The sequence below is a fragment of the Neofelis nebulosa genome, chromosome 13 (genome assembly GCF_028018385.1).
Source record: "Neofelis nebulosa isolate mNeoNeb1 chromosome 13, mNeoNeb1.pri, whole genome shotgun sequence".
Classification (NCBI taxonomy): domain Eukaryota; kingdom Metazoa; phylum Chordata; class Mammalia; order Carnivora; family Felidae; genus Neofelis; species Neofelis nebulosa.
Window position 1 is genome coordinate 91,571,747 of NC_080794.1, and position 16,963 is coordinate 91,588,709.

The following is a 16,963-nucleotide window of genomic DNA, read 5'->3' on the forward strand; positions in this document are numbered from 1 at the left end:
TGTGCAGGCTGAGCCTGATGCCTCTATGCCCTTGCTGCTCACGGACGCAGGAAAACACGCCTGCTCTCCCCGGCCCCCCGAGCCCAGGCTCACCTTGACGCAGCGGCTCGGCACCAAAGCTGCCCACAGAGCCGTCCCCACAGCCCGTCGGAGGGCTCCGTCGCCTCCTCTGTCCACGGGGTCCACGGGGCAGGAGGAGGCAAGGAGGGAGTGCAGGCAGGGCCTGGGCTGCGTCTCAGGGACCCCACCCTGTCAGACTCTACCCTCTGCCGGCTTTGCCTTCCCAGCCCAGAGAATTGCACCTGCCCTCAGGTAACTTTATTCTCTCCAAATCTGTTGTTCGTGGCTGTAACCTCCTCCTTAAACACCCCAAGCTCTACCTCCTAAGGCTTCTAAACATCTGTGCCTCGAGCTTCAACTGTGGAGTGAAAGGTCGGTCTGGCATTATGAACAACTGTACTCACAAGTCTGATAACCTAACACGGAATGGACCATGCCTTGGAAGACACCATCTGCCAAAACTCACACAAGAAATAGCCAGTCTGAATATGCTAGCATCTATTAAAGGAATCGAACCGATAATAATTTTCAAGCGAGTTCACTGGAGAATTCTACCAAACGTTTAAGGAAGAAATGATACCATTCTCTATAATCTCTTCCAGAAAATAGAAGTGGAGGGGAAACATCGTAATTCATCCTATGAGGCCAGCATCACCCTGATACCAGAACAAAGACGTCACGTATGAGGAAAACTACAGACCGGTGTCTCTCCTGAACACAGATGCGAAAATCCTCAACAAAATATTAGCAAATCAAACCTAACAATGTATAAAAGGAATTATACACCATGACCAAGTGGGGTTTGTCCCAGGTGTACAAGGCTGGGTCCACATTCAAAACCCATTTTCTGTAAACGTATCATCACCTTGTGGCCGAAGAAGGAAAATCACACGATCGTATCATTTGGTGCGGGAAAAGCATTTAACAGAATCCAGCACCTGTTTGTGATAACTGCTTATAGCAAACTAGGCACAAGTGGAACTTCCTTGACTTGATAAAGAGCATCTACAGAAACTACAGCGAACATCGTACTTCATGGTAAGAAACTAGAAACTACTTTTCCCCTGAAGGTCGGGAACGAGACCATTTCTTTCCAGCATCACATGGGAAGTCCTAGCTACTGCAACAAGACAAGAAAGGAAAATGAGGTAGATTAAGAAGGAAGAGTTAAGACTACCTTTGTTTCCAGATGACTTAGTTGGCTGTGTAGAAAATCCCAAAGAATTGAGCAAAATCTCCTGGAACTAATAAGTGATTATGGCAAGGTTGCAGGATCCAAGGTTAAGATGGAAAAGTTAGTCACTTACTATATACCATCAGCAAACAAGTGAGATTTTAAATTAAGAACATTCACATTAGTACCCAAAAACTGGTGCTAGGTACAAATCTAACAAAATATGTACAAGATCTGTGTGAGGAAAACAACAAAACTGATGAGTCAACTCAAACAAGAACTAAAGGGATGGAGAGGAATCCCATGTTCATGGATGGGAAGGCTCAATATCGTCAAGATGGCGGTTCTTCCCAAGTTGATGAAGACATTCAGCAGAATCCCAAAGTCCCAGCAAGTTATTTTGTGGATATCGACAACCTGCTGCTAACGTTTATATGGAGAGGAGACAAAGGCCCAGAATCGCCCACACAATACTGAAGGAGAACAAGGTTGCAGGACTGATACTACCCGACCTGCAGACTCATGGAAAAGTTACAGTAATCAAGATGGCGAGGGGTTGGCGGAACGGTAGACGGATGGGTCGGTGGATCAGAGGGAGACCCACATAAGTGCAGTCGACTGACATCTGACAAAGGAGCGAAGGTAACACAGCGGAGCAGAGGTGGTGTTGGAACCGCTGGGCGTCCACGTGCAAAATAGCGAATCTAGACCCAGACCTTACGCCTCCCCGAAAGTGAACCGAAAGTGGGTCACAGAACTAAATGTAAAATGCAAAACTGTAAAACTTGTAGAAAATGACATAGAAAATGTGGGTGACCTTGGGTTGGTGGGGAGTTTTTAAATAGAACATCAAAGGCACCACAAAAAAAATTGATAATGACTTCATTAAGATTTAAAAATTTGTCTCTGCGAAAGATACTGTCAAAAGAATAAGATGCCAGGGGCACCTGGGTGGCTCAGTCAGTTAAGTGTCCGACTTTGGCTCAGGTCATGATCTCATGGCTCATGAATTCAAGCCCCACATAGAGCTCTGTGCTGACAGCTCAGATCCTGGAGCCTGCTTCAGATTCTGTGTCTCCCTCTCTCTCTGCCCCTCCCACCTTGCACTCTGTTTCTGTCTCTCTCAAAGATAAACATTAAAATAGGGGCGCTTGGGTGGCTCAGTCAGTTGAGTGTCCAACTTCGGCTTAGGTCATGATCTCACAGTCTGTGAGTTCAAGCCCCATGTCGGGCTCTGTGCTGACAGTTCAGAGCTCGGAACCTGCTTCGGATTCTGTGTGTCCCTCTCTCTCTGCCCCTCCCCCACTCACGCTCTGTCTCAAAAATAAATAAACATTTTTTTAAAAGTTAAAAAAAAAATAAGATACCAAAGACTGGGAGAAAATAGTTGCAAAAACACATCTACTAAAGTACTGCTTATCCAAAATATAGAGAGAAAACAACCCAATTAAAAAGTAAGCCACAGATCTGAACAAACACTTCACCAAAGAAGATATATAGATGTTAAGTAAGCATATGAAAAGATGCTCAGTATTGTATGTTGTTAGGAAATTGCAAATTAGAACAGAGAGGTACCACACACACCTATTAGAATGGTTATAATCCAGTCGTGGACAACACCAGATGCTGGTGAGGATGTGGGTCAGCGGGAACTCTCGTTCATGCCGTGGGGAAGCCAGACGGCACAGCCACTTTGCGAGACAGTTTGGTGATTTACTACAAAATTGAATGTACTCTGAACTTGAGATCCAGCAATCGTGCCCCTAGGCATTTTCCCAAGAGTTCAAAACTTAAGTCCAGACAAAAACTTGCTCACAGATGTTCATAGCAGCTTCACTCATAGTTACCAAAACTTGGGAGCAACCACGATGTCCTTCTGTAGGTGAGCGGATCAATAAAGTGTGGTCCCTCCAGACTGTGGAGTACCATTTGGCCCCAAAAAGGAACGAGCAGCTGTCACATCATGACTAGACCTGAGGGAGCCTCACATGCATATCACTAAGTGAAAAAGCCCATCTGAAAAGGCTGCAACTGACGTTCTGGAAGAGAGAAAAGTCTGTGCACATAGGAGCCTCTGTGGCTGCAGGGCTGGGGGACAGAGAGATGAGCAGGTGGAGCACGGGGGATGTTCAGGGTGGTGCCAGCTCTGTGACAGCACAGTGACGGACACCTGTCATTATACATCTGTCTGGGCCGGCAGAACGCACACCAGGAGTGAGCCCTGCTGTAAACCACGGCCCCTGGGTGATGATGATGTGTGAGAGGCAGGTCACGGAGTGTAACGCGTCCCGTCTGGTCTAACAGGAAGCTGAAACCTGCAAAGGGCCAGGAGAGAACCGAGTGGCCTCACCACCGGGGGGTGGGGGGGCAGCAAGGAATTCTGTCCTCAGACTGGCAGGCCAGGTGCCCACGGACAGAGGCATTCCCATGCAAGGTCTCACTGCGTTCCTTTCTGCGCGGCCTTTCTCTGGAAGCTACTGCAGAGTGCATCCTTCCAAATCAAGTCAGCAGAACGGGAAAGGAGTGAGTGTTCCAGAAAAAAGGAAGCTGACCCAAAAGAGAGCCCAGGACCCCGCCCCCCCCCCCCCGCAGGCTGTCGGCTGTGCAGGCCGCCAGCCTGGAGCTCAGGGAGGAGCCCCGAGGGTCTCTCCAGGGCAGACAGATCGCTGAGCATTTGACCAAGGAGACAGGATGTCGAGAGGTTCCCGGACAAGTGTGTCGAAAACAAAGCAAATCTTTCTGAAGGAGCGGTTAGGAATTGCACGACGGACGTAGATTTCTGCAGGGAAGAAAACAGGCAGCACGGCCGGGGCAGCACAGGTCCGCTCGTAGGCGGGTCTTTGACAGTACGTGCTGTAACTTGTCCTTGTGGTTTCCTCAGTGACGTCGTCTTCTCTCTAGCTGACTGTCATAAGATGACGTCTGGAACACACACCACGTACAAAATAGGTGTTACTCAACGGTGTGTGTTATCGGCAAGGCTTCTGGTCAACAGAGGCCTAACTTCTGGGCCGCTCGTACAGTTTGGGGGAGTTAGGAGTTACACACAGATTTTCTGCCGTGCAGGGTTGGAGCCCCTAATCCCACATTGTCCAAGGTAGTGATCGTTACCCAGCCATAATGACATGGACCTGAACGTTAACGCACGGTTGTGACGGATCCGTACTAGGGGTCTCGGTGCCTGGGCTGGAGGGCGGTCCGGGTTATGCCCTGGGGAGGTCCCAGCACTGCAGACACGAGTACTCGCTGGCCAGCTTCTTGCGGGACGGGGACAGGAAAGAGCCTGCCTCCTTGACGCTGGCCACTTTATCCCACCGAGGGCCACGGAGCCCCGTCCACCACTTTTCCTGGCCCAGCAGACTGGCTGAGAACGTGGGATCTGGAGCAGCACAGGACTCCCTGCTGGGTATCTCCTTCCACTATTAGGGACCCTGGTCCTGCTGCTGTGTCTGTGGGGTGAGGGTGCAGTTGAGGCCCTGCCTCCCCAGGACAGGCATGAAGCTCTGGAGGGGTCATGGTCAGGGATGGTGCCCACGTTGGCCACATGAGGAGCCCCTGCTCCTGTCTTCAACCCTCCACGGACTGGCATTCACTCAGCTGTGGGCAGATGTCACAGGCGGGGCCCGGGTGGGGACTCCGGGAGGCGCAGCCCACGGGCCTACCCGGAGAGGTCACTGTCCTCCTTGGGAGGGAGGGTGCTCAGCCGGCTCCCCTGCAGACCCCGGGACAGGACAGAGCGCTGCGCACCTGTACACGGTCCTTCTGTGTGGACGGGGCTGTGCCCCCACCCCGGGACCTGCCAGCTGGGCTAACGTCCACCCCCTCCCTTTCTCCCGAAAGGCCAGGAAGCTACAGGATCAAGTGATGGAGCCGGGACCGGGGCCGACCTTAACTAGAAGCCACCGGTTCGCGGCTCTCGCTGGGCACCGTCCACGCCACCCACCTGCGTCCCAGCCCCAGAAGATATTGTTCCACATGAAATACTGAGTCTGAGGACGGTCGCGAGTGCTAATGAGTGAGGATCCCTGGCGCTGACAAAGACTCTTCAGACCGAGGAGTGGGTGCAGCGGCTCGTGGGCCCTGCCCGAGGGTCCTTCCCTGCGAGCGCGCCCGGGGCGTCCGCTCCAACGCCACCCCCTCCCCCCTGGGTCTGCGCGGCTTTTTCAGAGGCTGTAAAAGGGTTAAGCCAGATTAAAGGAGAGAACACCAAGGACGAGCCACCGGGTGTGCACTCCCGTGCCCGTGTCTCTGCCCGTCTCACCGACGGCACGTCCGCGGGTCAGCACCCGGCCCTCCCCTCTGCCCCCATCAGCCCCTCCTAGCTAGCCCTCACCCAGGCTGCTCAGACCCTCCTGCAGGAGCCTCCGACTGAGTGTTCAATAAATTCAAGGGCTTGACCTTGAAACTATCTTTGATTTGGCTTCTCAGCTCCTTGACCTCTTGGTGGGAGGGAGGCAGGGTTAGACCAGGCCCACCATGGGGTCCAGTGACCAACCCCCCAACAGACCCTGGCTTGGTTTTGCATGGCTACTGCCCTCGAGGGGTACCACCTGATCTCTCGTGGGGGACCCAAGCCGCCCCCAGCTTAGCACCCACTTGGAAGACAGGCAGGTTGGAGGGGAGGGAGCCTGGGGCAGTGACCAGGGACACTCCCCACCCCAAGTTCTTCCCCTTTCCTTAGGTCAACCAGTGGTTTATTTATTGCTTCTCCTAAGTACTCATTCTACCATTCTATGATTTGTTCATTTCGGTGTTTCCTTCGTTGATTCTGAGCCTACACAGAGGTCACTGATCCTGCTAGCACTGGTGGGGGGCAATTTTAGAGTCCTATCCTAGCTTGGCTGCTGATTGGGCCTTGTGGTTGGTTCCCTTGTAGATTTGGGGTGTCTGGGGTGGGGGTGCCCTCCTCCCGGTGGAATTGGGGTGTCTGGGGGTGGGGTGCCTTCCCCCCTGGTGGAATTGGGGTGTCTGGGTGGGGTGCCCTCTCCCCAGTTTAATCGGGGTGTCTTGGGTGGGGGGTACCCTCCCTCCAGTGGAATCGGGGTGTCTGGGATGGGGGTACTCTCCCCGCTGGCACTTGACCGACCCACTCCTGCTCCTCTCCTGTTTGGTCATCTGACCTCCATCCTTAATCTCTGAGTGAGCACATCTGTGCTAACTGCCTGGATGGTGCATCCTGGGACCTCGAGGCCTTTTCTGCCCAACAACCCTGGGAAGGGGGAGGGAGGAAGAGCCAGAGGAAGGGCCGGGAACCCCTGGGGGGCAGGGATTGTGCTAGGAAATGGGATGGCGTGGGCTGCAGAGCCATGGCCGCTGTCCAGAGCAGTTGGTGCAATCCGGGGGCCTCTGCACGCGGCGTCCCCCACCAAGGACCTGCTCTCTGGAGCCACCAGGGCTGACACCCAGGCCTTGGCGCAGTAACCCAAGTTTCCCTGCAGGTGGTGCCTCGAGTTAATCAGGACAAGGCACACAGCCGCCACAGAGCTGCAGGGTAGGGGCTGTGTCCTCTTGCGCACACGCCTGCCGCCTGGGCCCATGTAGGGCCCCCCCAGGGGCTGACATCTGCGGTGTCTGTTCTCCCACCATGACCAGGCACCTGCATCATGACAGGGGAGCCCTGGCTCACGTCTCACATCCTTGGATTCCTCAGTGGTCCTGGGCTAAAATGAGGGTCAGGCCCGGCCAGCGCGGCCCCTTCTCTTCCCGCCAGCCACCTGCGCACGGTCAGGTGCAGGTGCCATTTGGAGCCCCCCTGCGCTGGCCACTGTCTAGCCCAGGAAATACCGGCATCCAGGTCTCAGAAGGGACTCACAGTGTGGAGGTGTGGCCAGGACGTGGGCCCTGGGCCTTGTGGGCAGAGGTGGAGCCCCAAGTAACCACAGGTGGTCGTCAGGTGGGGGAGGCCGTGCCTGGAGAGAGCAAGAGAGACCTGCGCTGAGGTGGGCAGTGCAGGGTGGAGTCCTCGTGCCGGGTCTGGCGGACGCGGACTCTGCAGGCCACCGCAGCTCCTGGCGTCCGGACAGAGACTGTTTGCGCCAACCCCCCGGGGCAGGATGCCTGAAGAATCTCCCTGGCTGGGTTTGCATGCTTCCCAGTGCACAGAAACACACATTATTGGGCTGGAAACAGCTGACAGTAGCCTTGGGGAGCCAGAGCCTGTGGGGAGTAGGGCTCACTGGGAAAACAGCACCCCCGGCATGACACCATTAGCTTCCATTTCTTCCTGGTGGGACAGAGCAGGGAGGAAGCAACCGTGGGCCTTTTCAACCCTGGGGGTGGAGAGCGGCCCTGCCCCATCTCCGGGCTCCCCCATCTCTGTCTCCCCATCTCTGTGCTCCCTGTGCTTCCCCATCTCCGTGCTCCCCCTCTGTACTCCCCATCTCCGTGCTCCCCTCCGTGCTCCCCATCTCCGTGCTCCCCCATCTCTGTGCTCCCTATCTCTGTGCTCCCCCATCTCCGTGCTCCCCATCTCTGTGCTCCCTGTGCTTCCCCATCTCCGTGCTCCCCCTCTTTACTCCCAATCTCCGTGCTCCCCCCCGTGCTCCCCATCTCCGTGCTCCCCCATCTCTATGCTCCCTGTGCTCCCCATCTCTGTGCTCCCCCATCTCTGTGCTCCCCGTTCCTGTGCTCCCCATCTCTGTGTTCCATCTCCGTGCTCCCCCCTCTGTGCTCCCCATCCCCGTGCTCCCCCCCGTGCTCCCCATCTCTGTGCTCCCTGTGCTCTCCATCTCTGTGCTCCCCCATCTCCGTGCTCCCCATCTCTGTGCTCCCTGTGCTTCCCCATCTCCGTGCTCCCCTCCGTGCTCCCCATCTCCGTGCTCCCCATCTCTGTGCTCCCTGTGCCTCCCCATCTCCGTGCTCCCCCTCTGTACTCCCAATCCCCGTGCTCCCCATCTCTGTGCTCCCCGTGCTCTCCATCTCTGTGCTCCCCCATCCTCGTGCTCCCTGTGCTTCCCCATTTCCGTGCTCCACCCTCAGTGTTCCCTATATCCGTGCTCCCCCATCTCTATGCTCCCTGTGCTCCCCATCTCTGTGATCCCCCATCTCTGTGTGCCCCCATCTCTGTGCTCCCCGTTCCTGTGCTCCCTATCTCTGTGTTCCATCTCCGTGCTCCCCCCTCTGTGCTCCCCTCTCCCCGTGCTCTCTATCTCTGTGCTCCCCCATCTCTGTGCTCCCCCATCTCTGTGCTCCCCGTTTCTGTGCTCCCCATCTCCGTGCTCCCCATCTCTGTGCTCTCCATGCTCACTGTGTTGGTCTGTGGAGCAGGTGAAAGGCCGTGTACACCCAGGGACGTGGGGGTCGGCACAATGGGAAAGAACCGCCCGCCCTTGCTGGAAGTTTCTTCAGCTACCACAGCAAGGTTTGGTGTGTGCACTGGAGTGCTGTCCCCTGGGCTTGGCCCCGAAGGACCAGCACAGGCCTCTCCCTAAGTGACAACTGCCCACCCGCTCCTCTGGGCCTGGGGTGGGGGGAGTGCCTGTCCTGGGGTTGGGCTCGGGAGGCCCGGGGGCTGAGCGCAGCAGGCAGAACAGAGCCTTCGGGTGTGAAAACATGGTCTGTGAGCTCTGAGTGGCTTTCTCCAAATAATCACCAGGTTGGGTAACTTGCAACTAGTTCAGCGGCGAAATATCGATGCTGTTTTAGCAAATAGAAGCCGCTTCCTAGTGTCAGGTTGAAGTGACGACACAAAAGATGTCTAATGAGGTTAACGAGGTGTCAGGAGAAGGAAAACCCAGGAGGCCACCTGGGACTGAGGCTGGTTTCCATCCAGGGTGTGGTGGTCCTCAGGGAGAAGAAGATGTGGGTCTGCGGGAGAGCCCGGCGAGGAGGGTGGCCCAGCCGTCAGGACGCCCCTGGGAGACGCCCTCGGACCCCGCCCGCTGTCCTCCTCCTCCTCCTCCTCCTCCTCCTGGGGCCCCCCCTGCTGCACCTCCCGGGCTGTCAGCTGGCGTGGCAAGTGCCGGCGGCCCAGCCACCCCCGTGCGTGGGGGCCCTGCTTCTGCTTCCCCTGGGGGCACAGTCCCACCTGGCGGGACCCCGGGGCAGTGGCCCCAGCTCATCACTCTGCCCGCCGCCCCCACGCGTGGGCCTGCAGCTCGTTGGGGAGACTGTTTTGATGTGGTCCACCCTCTGCGGTCTGTTGCTCCGGCCGCCCGCCGGAGCTCTTGGGGAGCACCAGACAGGCAGGCTCTGGGAATATCCTGCTGCGGGCCGTGTTCCGCTGCGCCTCGTCACGCGGAGCCTCCCCGGGAGCGCTGCTGGTCTTGGACTCTGGGAGAGAGGCTGGGTCACTTCCGCCCGGGCGGTTGGGGTCAGCGGAGGGGGCATTTCTCCTGCGGGAAGTCATGGGGACACCAGAGGCGAACGGCAAACCAGGTGAAATGAAGAACTGGGCAGGTGCCCTCGAGCCCTGGGGAGCCCTTGGAGGTGAGTGTGACAGGTGTGCAGGGGTAAACGAGGGACTGCGCTGTCGCCTGCCGTGGTCTCCCCGACCACGGAAGAGCCAGCGAGCTGGATCAGAAAAAGAAGGGCCACGGATCAACTGTTTTTTTTTTGTTTTTGTTTTTTTTTTTTTTAATTTTTTTTTCAACGTTTTTTTTTTTTTATTTATTTTTGGGACAGAGAGAGACAGAGCATGAACGGGGGAGGGGCAGAGAGAGAGGGAGACACAGAATTGGAAACAGGCTCCAGGCTCCGAGCCATCAGCCCAGAGCCTGACGCGGGGCTCGAACTCACGGACCGCGAGATCGTGACCTGGCTGAAGTCGGACGCTTAACCGACTGCGCCACCCAGGCGCCCCGGATCAACTGTTTTGAAATGAAAGCAATTACCCTGGGAAACGATTCCCCGCCCGAAAACTGTTCTTGTTCAGATGCCTGCTACTGCGGGCCGCCTCGGATCCGGGCCTGGCTGCCTCAGCTCCCCTGACAAGGCCCCGGAGCGGAGTGGGGGGCGCAGGCCATGGGGCGAGTGGGGCGACGACAGCTCCCCGGGAGGCACCCGGGCCCTTCCACACCTCCACTGCCACCACCGGGCAGGCGCTGCTCAGGGGATGTGCCCCGCTCAGCCCTGACCTCCCCCTGTGGTTCCACTGATGGCCCAGTGACAGGGGTGATGGCAGGTGGTTGTGATGACAGAGGTGGTGGTGATGGCGATGACAGAGGGGACAACTGATGGTGACAGGCCACGGTGGCGGTGGTGTGATGACCGTGATGAGCACTAACTCTTGCAGAGTCCTTACTGCGGCCAGTGCCATGCGAAATCCTTCCCACGTTAGACGGTTCACTCCACCGGGAGGCTGTGTGTGTCACTGCCGTGATTCCCACTCTACGGAGGACGATGCTGAGGCACAGGGGAGGCAGCGGGACTCCAGCAACGAACGTGGCCTGAGTCCGTCCTCTTAACTGCTCTCTGTGGCACCTCCAGGAGTCCCAGCGGGTTCCGTTCCCAGCCAGGCCTGTGAGATGCTTTGTCCTGAGACGTGACAGTCCTCATAATCCCTGGGGTGGGGACAGGGCTCCAGACCTGACCCCTCAGGGTGGTCAGACAGAACCACGCCAGTCTCGCGGACGCAGGGTGTCCAGAGGGGAACAGAACCAAACAAATGTTTCCAATGGGATCTGTGACCCGCAGGGGAAGTTTCGGGTCCCCTGGGTTCAGCATTTGCAAAGCAGACTCCCTGGAACCCCTGCCTTTGGGGACAGCACAGGGGCCATGTGCCAGTGCTGGCCTCAGGGAGGCCTGGTCCGCTGGTGCACCCCGCTCTGCCCCAGACGCGGGATGGGTGCTAGCACGTGGGTGCTTAGTGAGATCCAACGTCCCCACCCAAGGCCCTGGTTCTCAGGGGCCCGGCCCGTCCTCGAGGAGGGACGCTGGTGCTGGGCTGGCAGGGGGGCGGCAGGGAGCGGGGGTGTGGGGGCAGGTCCTGGAGGACCTCTGAGGCCCAGCACAGAAACCACACCCAGGGGAGCCGGACACAGCGGCTAGCGCCTGCCCAGAGCGCCCCGCCGCCCCTCCTGCCAGCTCGTGGGCACTCAGCTCGGCCCAGTGAGGGTGCCGGATGGTCTCCCGTCCCCCTTCGCACCACCACCCTGCCCACCCGGCCGGGTTTGCCGGCCCTGCTCACTCTGCGGGGCAGGCCAGGCCACGGGCTGGGCGCTGGGTAGGCCCGGTGCCTGTGGCAGAGAGCAGAAGCTTTGGGGGCAGAGTCCGGAGACCCAGGGGGGAGGCTCCCAGCTGGCTCTCCCTGAGCCTGGGGGTCACTCCACAGCCTGAGGGCAGCTCTCCCACTGCCTGGGGCTCTTCTGTCTAGAACCTGCTGGCCGGGCTGGGCTGGTCAGCGTGTGTAGGGTGGGCCTTTGAAGGGGACAGTCAGAGGACACAACACTGGGTCAGGAAGGAGTCAGCAAGTGGGGTCAGCATCCAGGCCCCCTGGGCTGGTCGGCCCCTCCCTAAGGGTATCTGCCTTTTAATCAGAGCTCTGTGGAGGGGAAGCCTGTGGGGGAGCAGGCGAGCCGGCTTGGGGTGCTCCTCCCAGGAGAGTGATGGTCTGGTGCGGGGGGACCCTAAACCACCACCCTTTAAGTTGCAGATCGAACAACCGTCTGCCAATACCTTTAGGTTCTGCTTCCCGGAGAAGCGATTTTGGAAATGGCTTCCGACTTCACTTAAAAAGTGCACAGCGCACAGCCCAGCGGGGCAGAGGCTGAGAGAAAGTCCCCAGGGCGGGCAGGTCAGCCGAAGAGCTGCAGGGTGGGGCCCCTCCCATCCAGCTAGCACTCACAGTCCCCTGGAGGAGAGCTCCTCGGGTGTCTCTGGCGCCCAGCCCCTCCCTGCCCCTCCCGCTAACACCTGGGAGAGACCCCAGAAGCCCCCTACATTGGGCCCCTAGGCAACCAGCAGCCTTTTGCTGCCCAAGCTGCCCCCTGGGGCCCTTCTCCCCTGGGTGGTCGCTGGCTCACTCAAGCACCCCTTCCAGGGCACCTCTCCCAGGCACCCCCCCACTCCCCCGGGGAAACGCATTGACGTGCCCACCTCTGTAATGTCCCCACTGGTCTGGGATCTGACTCAGACCCCAGCAGCCTGGTCCGTGGTATGGTCCCAGTGCCCACGAGGCATCTGGGACATGCTTGCACCTGTGCTGAGCAGGTAGGCAGCCTCTGGCCCCTGTTGCCTGGCATTTCTGCCCCAAAGTCCCCCCCCCGCCCCCCCCCGTGGGGAGGCTGCAAAGGCCTGTGGGGGAAGAAGCAGTCAGGCTCCCGCTGGGGGCCCAACAGTCACAGGGTGGGAGGCGGCGGACCCTGAAGAGGTGGCCAGGTGGAGGTGCCTCCTGGTGAAACCCCTCACTCTGCAGAGGAGCCCCAAGCCTTGCAGAGAACACGTGCTCGCTGGGCTCCCAGGCCTCCCCTAGGGCTCCTTGGGCCTCGATCCTCAGCCCCGTAAAACTGGCGGCGGTGAGGCGCCGCCAGCTCCCCGCGGGCTCCCTGGCTCCGCCCGGCTCCCCTCGGCCTGCTCCCCGCGCCGCGCGGCCCGCCGCCGGAGGGCGAGGAGGAGCGGCGCCACTGCGGCCCCGACTGTCCCCGGCGGCGCCAGGGGTGGCGGCCACGGCGCAGGTCCGAGCCGGGCGGGGCAGGGCCTGGGCTCTGGAGGGGGCGGGGGGGTGGGCGGGGCCTGGCGGCGTCCGGGTCGTCAGGACAACCCAAAGGCCCGCCAATCCCCTGTGCCCAGCCAGGCGCTCGCTGCAAGCTTGGCTCAGGGGACCAGCCGGGCCGGGGCAAGGTCACTGCAACAGGCCGGCCCTAAGGGCTGCCTTTTACGGGGTCCCGAGCAAGGTGCGAAATGCGCAAAGGCTCGGGACAGTGGAGAAATCTGGCTGGGCTGGAGGCGCGCGGGAGCAGGGTTCCGGAAGGGGTCCCGGCGGGGCCCGCGCCCGCTCGGCGCCTGCACCTCCAATTAGCCCAGCCCTCCAGCTGCGCGCGTGGGGGAGCCCCGCTGTCACTCAGGGAAGGCGGTCCTTTCCGCTGTGGACGCCGCACGGGGTCCCGGACCCTCTGGGCGCAGCGGGGTCGCACGCACCCCGCAGATTCCCCGGCGACCCGGGGGCGCGCGGCCGAGACCTGCGGACGGCCCACCCTCCCCAACGCCGTTGCGGGCCACCCCCAGGCGCACAGGCAGCCCCGAGCCGAGCGCGCGCCCTCCGGTCACCCGCGGAGGCGCCGAGCGCACGAGGCTCGCCAAGTGCCCCCTCCGCGGCGAGGACTCGAGTGGGCCGCAGCTGGGCGCCCGCTGGTGTCCCCTCGGCGCCCGCGTCTCCTCGGCCCGGCCCGACCGGCTTCCTGCTCGCGTCGCCCGGACTTCCTCCCCGCAGTGCCGGGTGGCCACCGGGTGCCAGACCGGAGGCGGGGGGAGGGCGGGGGAAGGCGGGGGCCGGGCCGGGCCGGCGCGGGGGCGGGGGGCGGGGAGCGGCCCCGGGGCAGGGGTCCTGAGCTCCGGCCCGCACGTCCTCTGGGCGGGCGCTCGCGGCCGCGGGCCCCGGCGGAGGGCGCAGCCGGCCCTGCCCCGTCCCGGGGGTCCCGCAATGCGCTTCCTCGCCGGCTCCCAGGCGCCCGGCCCCGGCTCCCCCCCACCCACCCCCCGCGCCCCGTCGGCGGGCGGGGGGTGCCCCGCGCGCCCCACCCCCCGCCGCCCCGGCCCGCTCGCGGTGGCCGCCCCGAGCGGAGCTTTGTGACGTCAGGCGGCCGGCGGGCGGCGTCACGCGCGGGCTGACCCGGCGGCGGCGGCGGCGGCGGCGGCGGCGGCGGCGGCGGGGCGGGGGCGGGGGCCGGGGCCGGGACGCGGCGCGGGAGCATGGAGCCTCGGGCCGGCTGCCGGCTGCCGGTGCGGGTGGAGCAGGTCGTCAACGGCGCGCTGCTGGTCACCGTGAGCTGCGGCGAGCGCAGCTTCGCCGGGATCCTGCTGGACTGCACGAAAAAGTGAGCGGGGGCGGGGGCGCCCCCCTCCCCCCACCCCCGGCGGCCGGCGCGGGGCGGGGTGGGGGTGGGGGCCCGGACCGGCTCCGAGGCGGGGCAGGCTCGGCGCCGGCGCCCGCTTTCGGTTTCCATCCCCCCACCCCCCACCCCCGGCCCGGGGCTTCGGGGCGCGCGAGCGCGGCCGCCCCTCGGGGGGCCCAGAGCGCCTCTCAAAGTCGTCGCGACTTGCGGGGCGGGAGCGGCGGTGGGCGCCCGGTGGGGGGGGGGTGGGGTGGCGGGGAGTCCCCGCGCCGCCGCCGCGTGCCGCCGGCTCCCGAACTCCGCACGTCTGCCATAATTAACGCACTTTTCTTTGTTCAGACGCACTGTTGAATTCGGCTGTTTTCAGAATTGTCGGTTGGGGGGCGGCGGGGGAGCGGGTTCAGATGCGCGCCTGCCCTGCCCTGCCCTGCCCTGCCCTGCCAGTCGCTCACAAGTGGGGGCGTCCTGTCTATCGCCCTGGGTCCCCCCAGACTCCTAGGAGCGACTCGGGGCTGAGGCTTGGACTGATGGCAAGCAGTTGCGTCCAGCGGTGGGATTTAACCCACGCAGCGCGGCCTGGGGCGCAGGGGCCCCGGGCAGTGTGGGAGCGCCCGTGGAGGTGCTGAGCGGGGGCGGGGGGCGGTGGCCGCAGGAGCCCTGCTTTCCGGGGTGGAAGGGGGTCCCCGGGCAGGCCTGGGGGCACCTGAGACGCACCTGTGCGCCCGCTGCAGGGACTCGGCGGCAGGAAGAGTCTCCTGGATACAGTGTCACATGGCAGTGAGCTGTCGCGCAGATAAATGATTAGGCATTAATCAGGCACTAATGTCTTGGCGCTCCTGCTGGGCCTTATCTCCAAGCTGAGAGCAGTAAATGGCTCCCCTTGCGGAGGCCCAACTTTTTCCCTCCGTGGAGCCCAGATCTTGCAGTAGCGGGGACGTGGCAGGAAGACCATCACTCTTCAACAGTTACCCTGCTGGCATCATCTCTTTATTAGACGTGCCAGAAGCCATTTATGCACCAGTCATGTGATTTAACATATGGCCTCCCGGGTGACTGTCGCCCCGCTCCGCCCTGGCTACCACAGAGAGTGCTTGGCGGGACCTGGTGGGGGTGGGGGGCGAGGGCTGCAACATAGCCACCTGGAGGCTGCCAAGCCAGTACCTCCCTCCCCCCCCCCCCCCCACCCCGGTGGCCAAGGTCTCCTGCCCCTGATGGCCATCACTTCCTCTCTCGGGCAGGACTGCCAGCTCGGTCCGTCCCTGCTCCCCTGACTGTGCGGGGGCTGTGCTCAGGCTTTGTCTGCACAGCCCTGCCTGGCCTTTCCTCCCTGGAGAGGGGCACTTGCAACAGAGGCTTCCCCCCCTCGTTTTCTGGGCTCCCCAGCTCAGCACAAGGGAGGCTGTGGGCCCCTCGGCTTGTGGGTGGCAATGTTTGCTAGATGGCAGCCTCACCCCCCTTCCTCTCTGCCTCCAACTGGGCTCCCCTCCCCGAGGCTGTGGCTAACCTGGTGTGGAGATCAACACCCCCGTCACTCCCCTCCCTACCCCCCTCCCCCGTAGAAGCCAGCAGGCCGTGCTGGGATCCCCAGTGTGGGAACTGGCAGCAGCACGCTGGTGGGCGTCAGCCCTGCCACGGCCACGTTCAGCTGTAACCAGAGTGGCCCAGAACCGAGGCCTCAGTGGGTGCAGCTCTTCTCAGCGCTGGCTCTTTCCGATCGGCATTGATCCCTCTTCCTTGTGGGGAATCCCGAGACCCCCTGTGGCCCCCCAGCGCCTCCAGCCCTCCAGGGCATGGTCCCGAAACTGCCCACCCTCTTCTCCCCTCCTCTTGCCACTTCTGGTTTCACCCTGCCTTCCGCTCTCTGCCCGTGATGTTAAGGACTCAGCGCTCCTGTTTGCAGCCTGGTCATCAGGTGGGGTCTCTTGGCAGCCCGGGCGGGGTGTTGTGGGCCGCGGTGTCTGGCCTTGGGCTGCCGTGTCCGTGGCACCGATCCACCTTCCCTGGGGCCGGTTTCTCCTCCTCGGTGCCTGCTGCCCCTCCCCGACGTGTGACAGTGGCAGGGCCGGTCAGTGGAGGCCCCACCCTGGGTGGTGGCGCTGGCCGGCCGGGAACAACAGCTGGGACCTCCCTCCGATTGCACACAGCCGCCCACCTCTGGGAACCCGCGGGTCCCAGAGCACTGGGGTCGTCCTAGGTCTGTCGAGGGCAGCGAGGCCGCAGCTGTCGGTGTGCCCGTGGTGCGCGGCCAGGCACGTGCCAGTGACTGTCATCGTCAGCAGCCTCCAGCGTCTGTGTGCGGGCCTGGGGTGGGAGGTGGGGGGCCGGGAGCCTGAGTCTCTTGCAGGGGTGGAGCAGTCCCAGAGGAGGGGTCCCTCGTGCAGCCCCCATTTCCCGTCCCAGAGCGGGGCCCATGAGCAGTGTCACTCTCCGGGCATTTGGGAGGCGGCATCCCCTCCCTTGGCCCTCTGAGAGGCAGATTCCCGTCCCCAAATGTGCACAGGAGGACGAGAGCTCACAGAGGCCCTCGAGATCTCAGCAGGTGTGTGGAGCTGCCGGGGCCGGTGCCCAGCTTCCTCCCACCCGAGCCTTGAACCTGCTGCCAGGTTGCTTTGTGCTCTGAAGGAAGGTCCTCCACTGCTGAGGGCCTGCCTTCTCGTGCCTTCACCTGCATTCATTGACTACCTACTGTGTACCTGGGCTGAGTCCCAGGAAGACTGTGCATGGACCCTCCAGCTTCCCT

The 16,963-nt window shown here is 61.6% G+C and overlaps 2 protein-coding genes across 12 annotated transcripts in view; both read left to right on the forward strand.

The window, feature by feature from the left end:
• The window catches only part of LRRC27 (leucine rich repeat containing 27), a 36,717-nt gene extending 31,068 nt beyond the window's left edge, over positions 1–5,649 (forward strand). For 8 of the 10 annotated variants that reach the window (XM_058698187.1, XM_058698190.1, XM_058698189.1 and 5 more), the window contains one exon: positions 5,075–5,649. In XM_058698187.1, the coding sequence (XP_058554170.1) occupies positions 5,075–5,221 (147 nt within the window). In that variant the 3' untranslated portion in view covers positions 5,222–5,649. Of the gene's footprint in view, positions 1–662; positions 849–5,074 lie in introns of those variants that run through there. The other 2 variants (XM_058698195.1, XM_058698194.1) reach the window with 2 other exon arrangements.
• A 7,348-nt stretch (positions 5,650–12,997) lies between these two features.
• PWWP2B (PWWP domain containing 2B) overlaps positions 12,998–16,963 on the forward strand; it is a 41,787-nt gene continuing 37,821 nt past the window's right edge. The window contains exon 1 of one of the 2 annotated variants that reach the window (XM_058698203.1): positions 12,998–13,065. Coding sequence is in view for 1 of the 2 variants with exons in the window: in XM_058698200.1 (XP_058554183.1) it covers positions 14,081–14,205 (125 nt within the window). In the remaining variant the exon portion in view is untranslated. Of the gene's footprint in view, positions 13,066–13,972; positions 14,206–16,963 lie in introns of those variants that run through there. The other variant, XM_058698200.1, reaches the window with a different exon arrangement.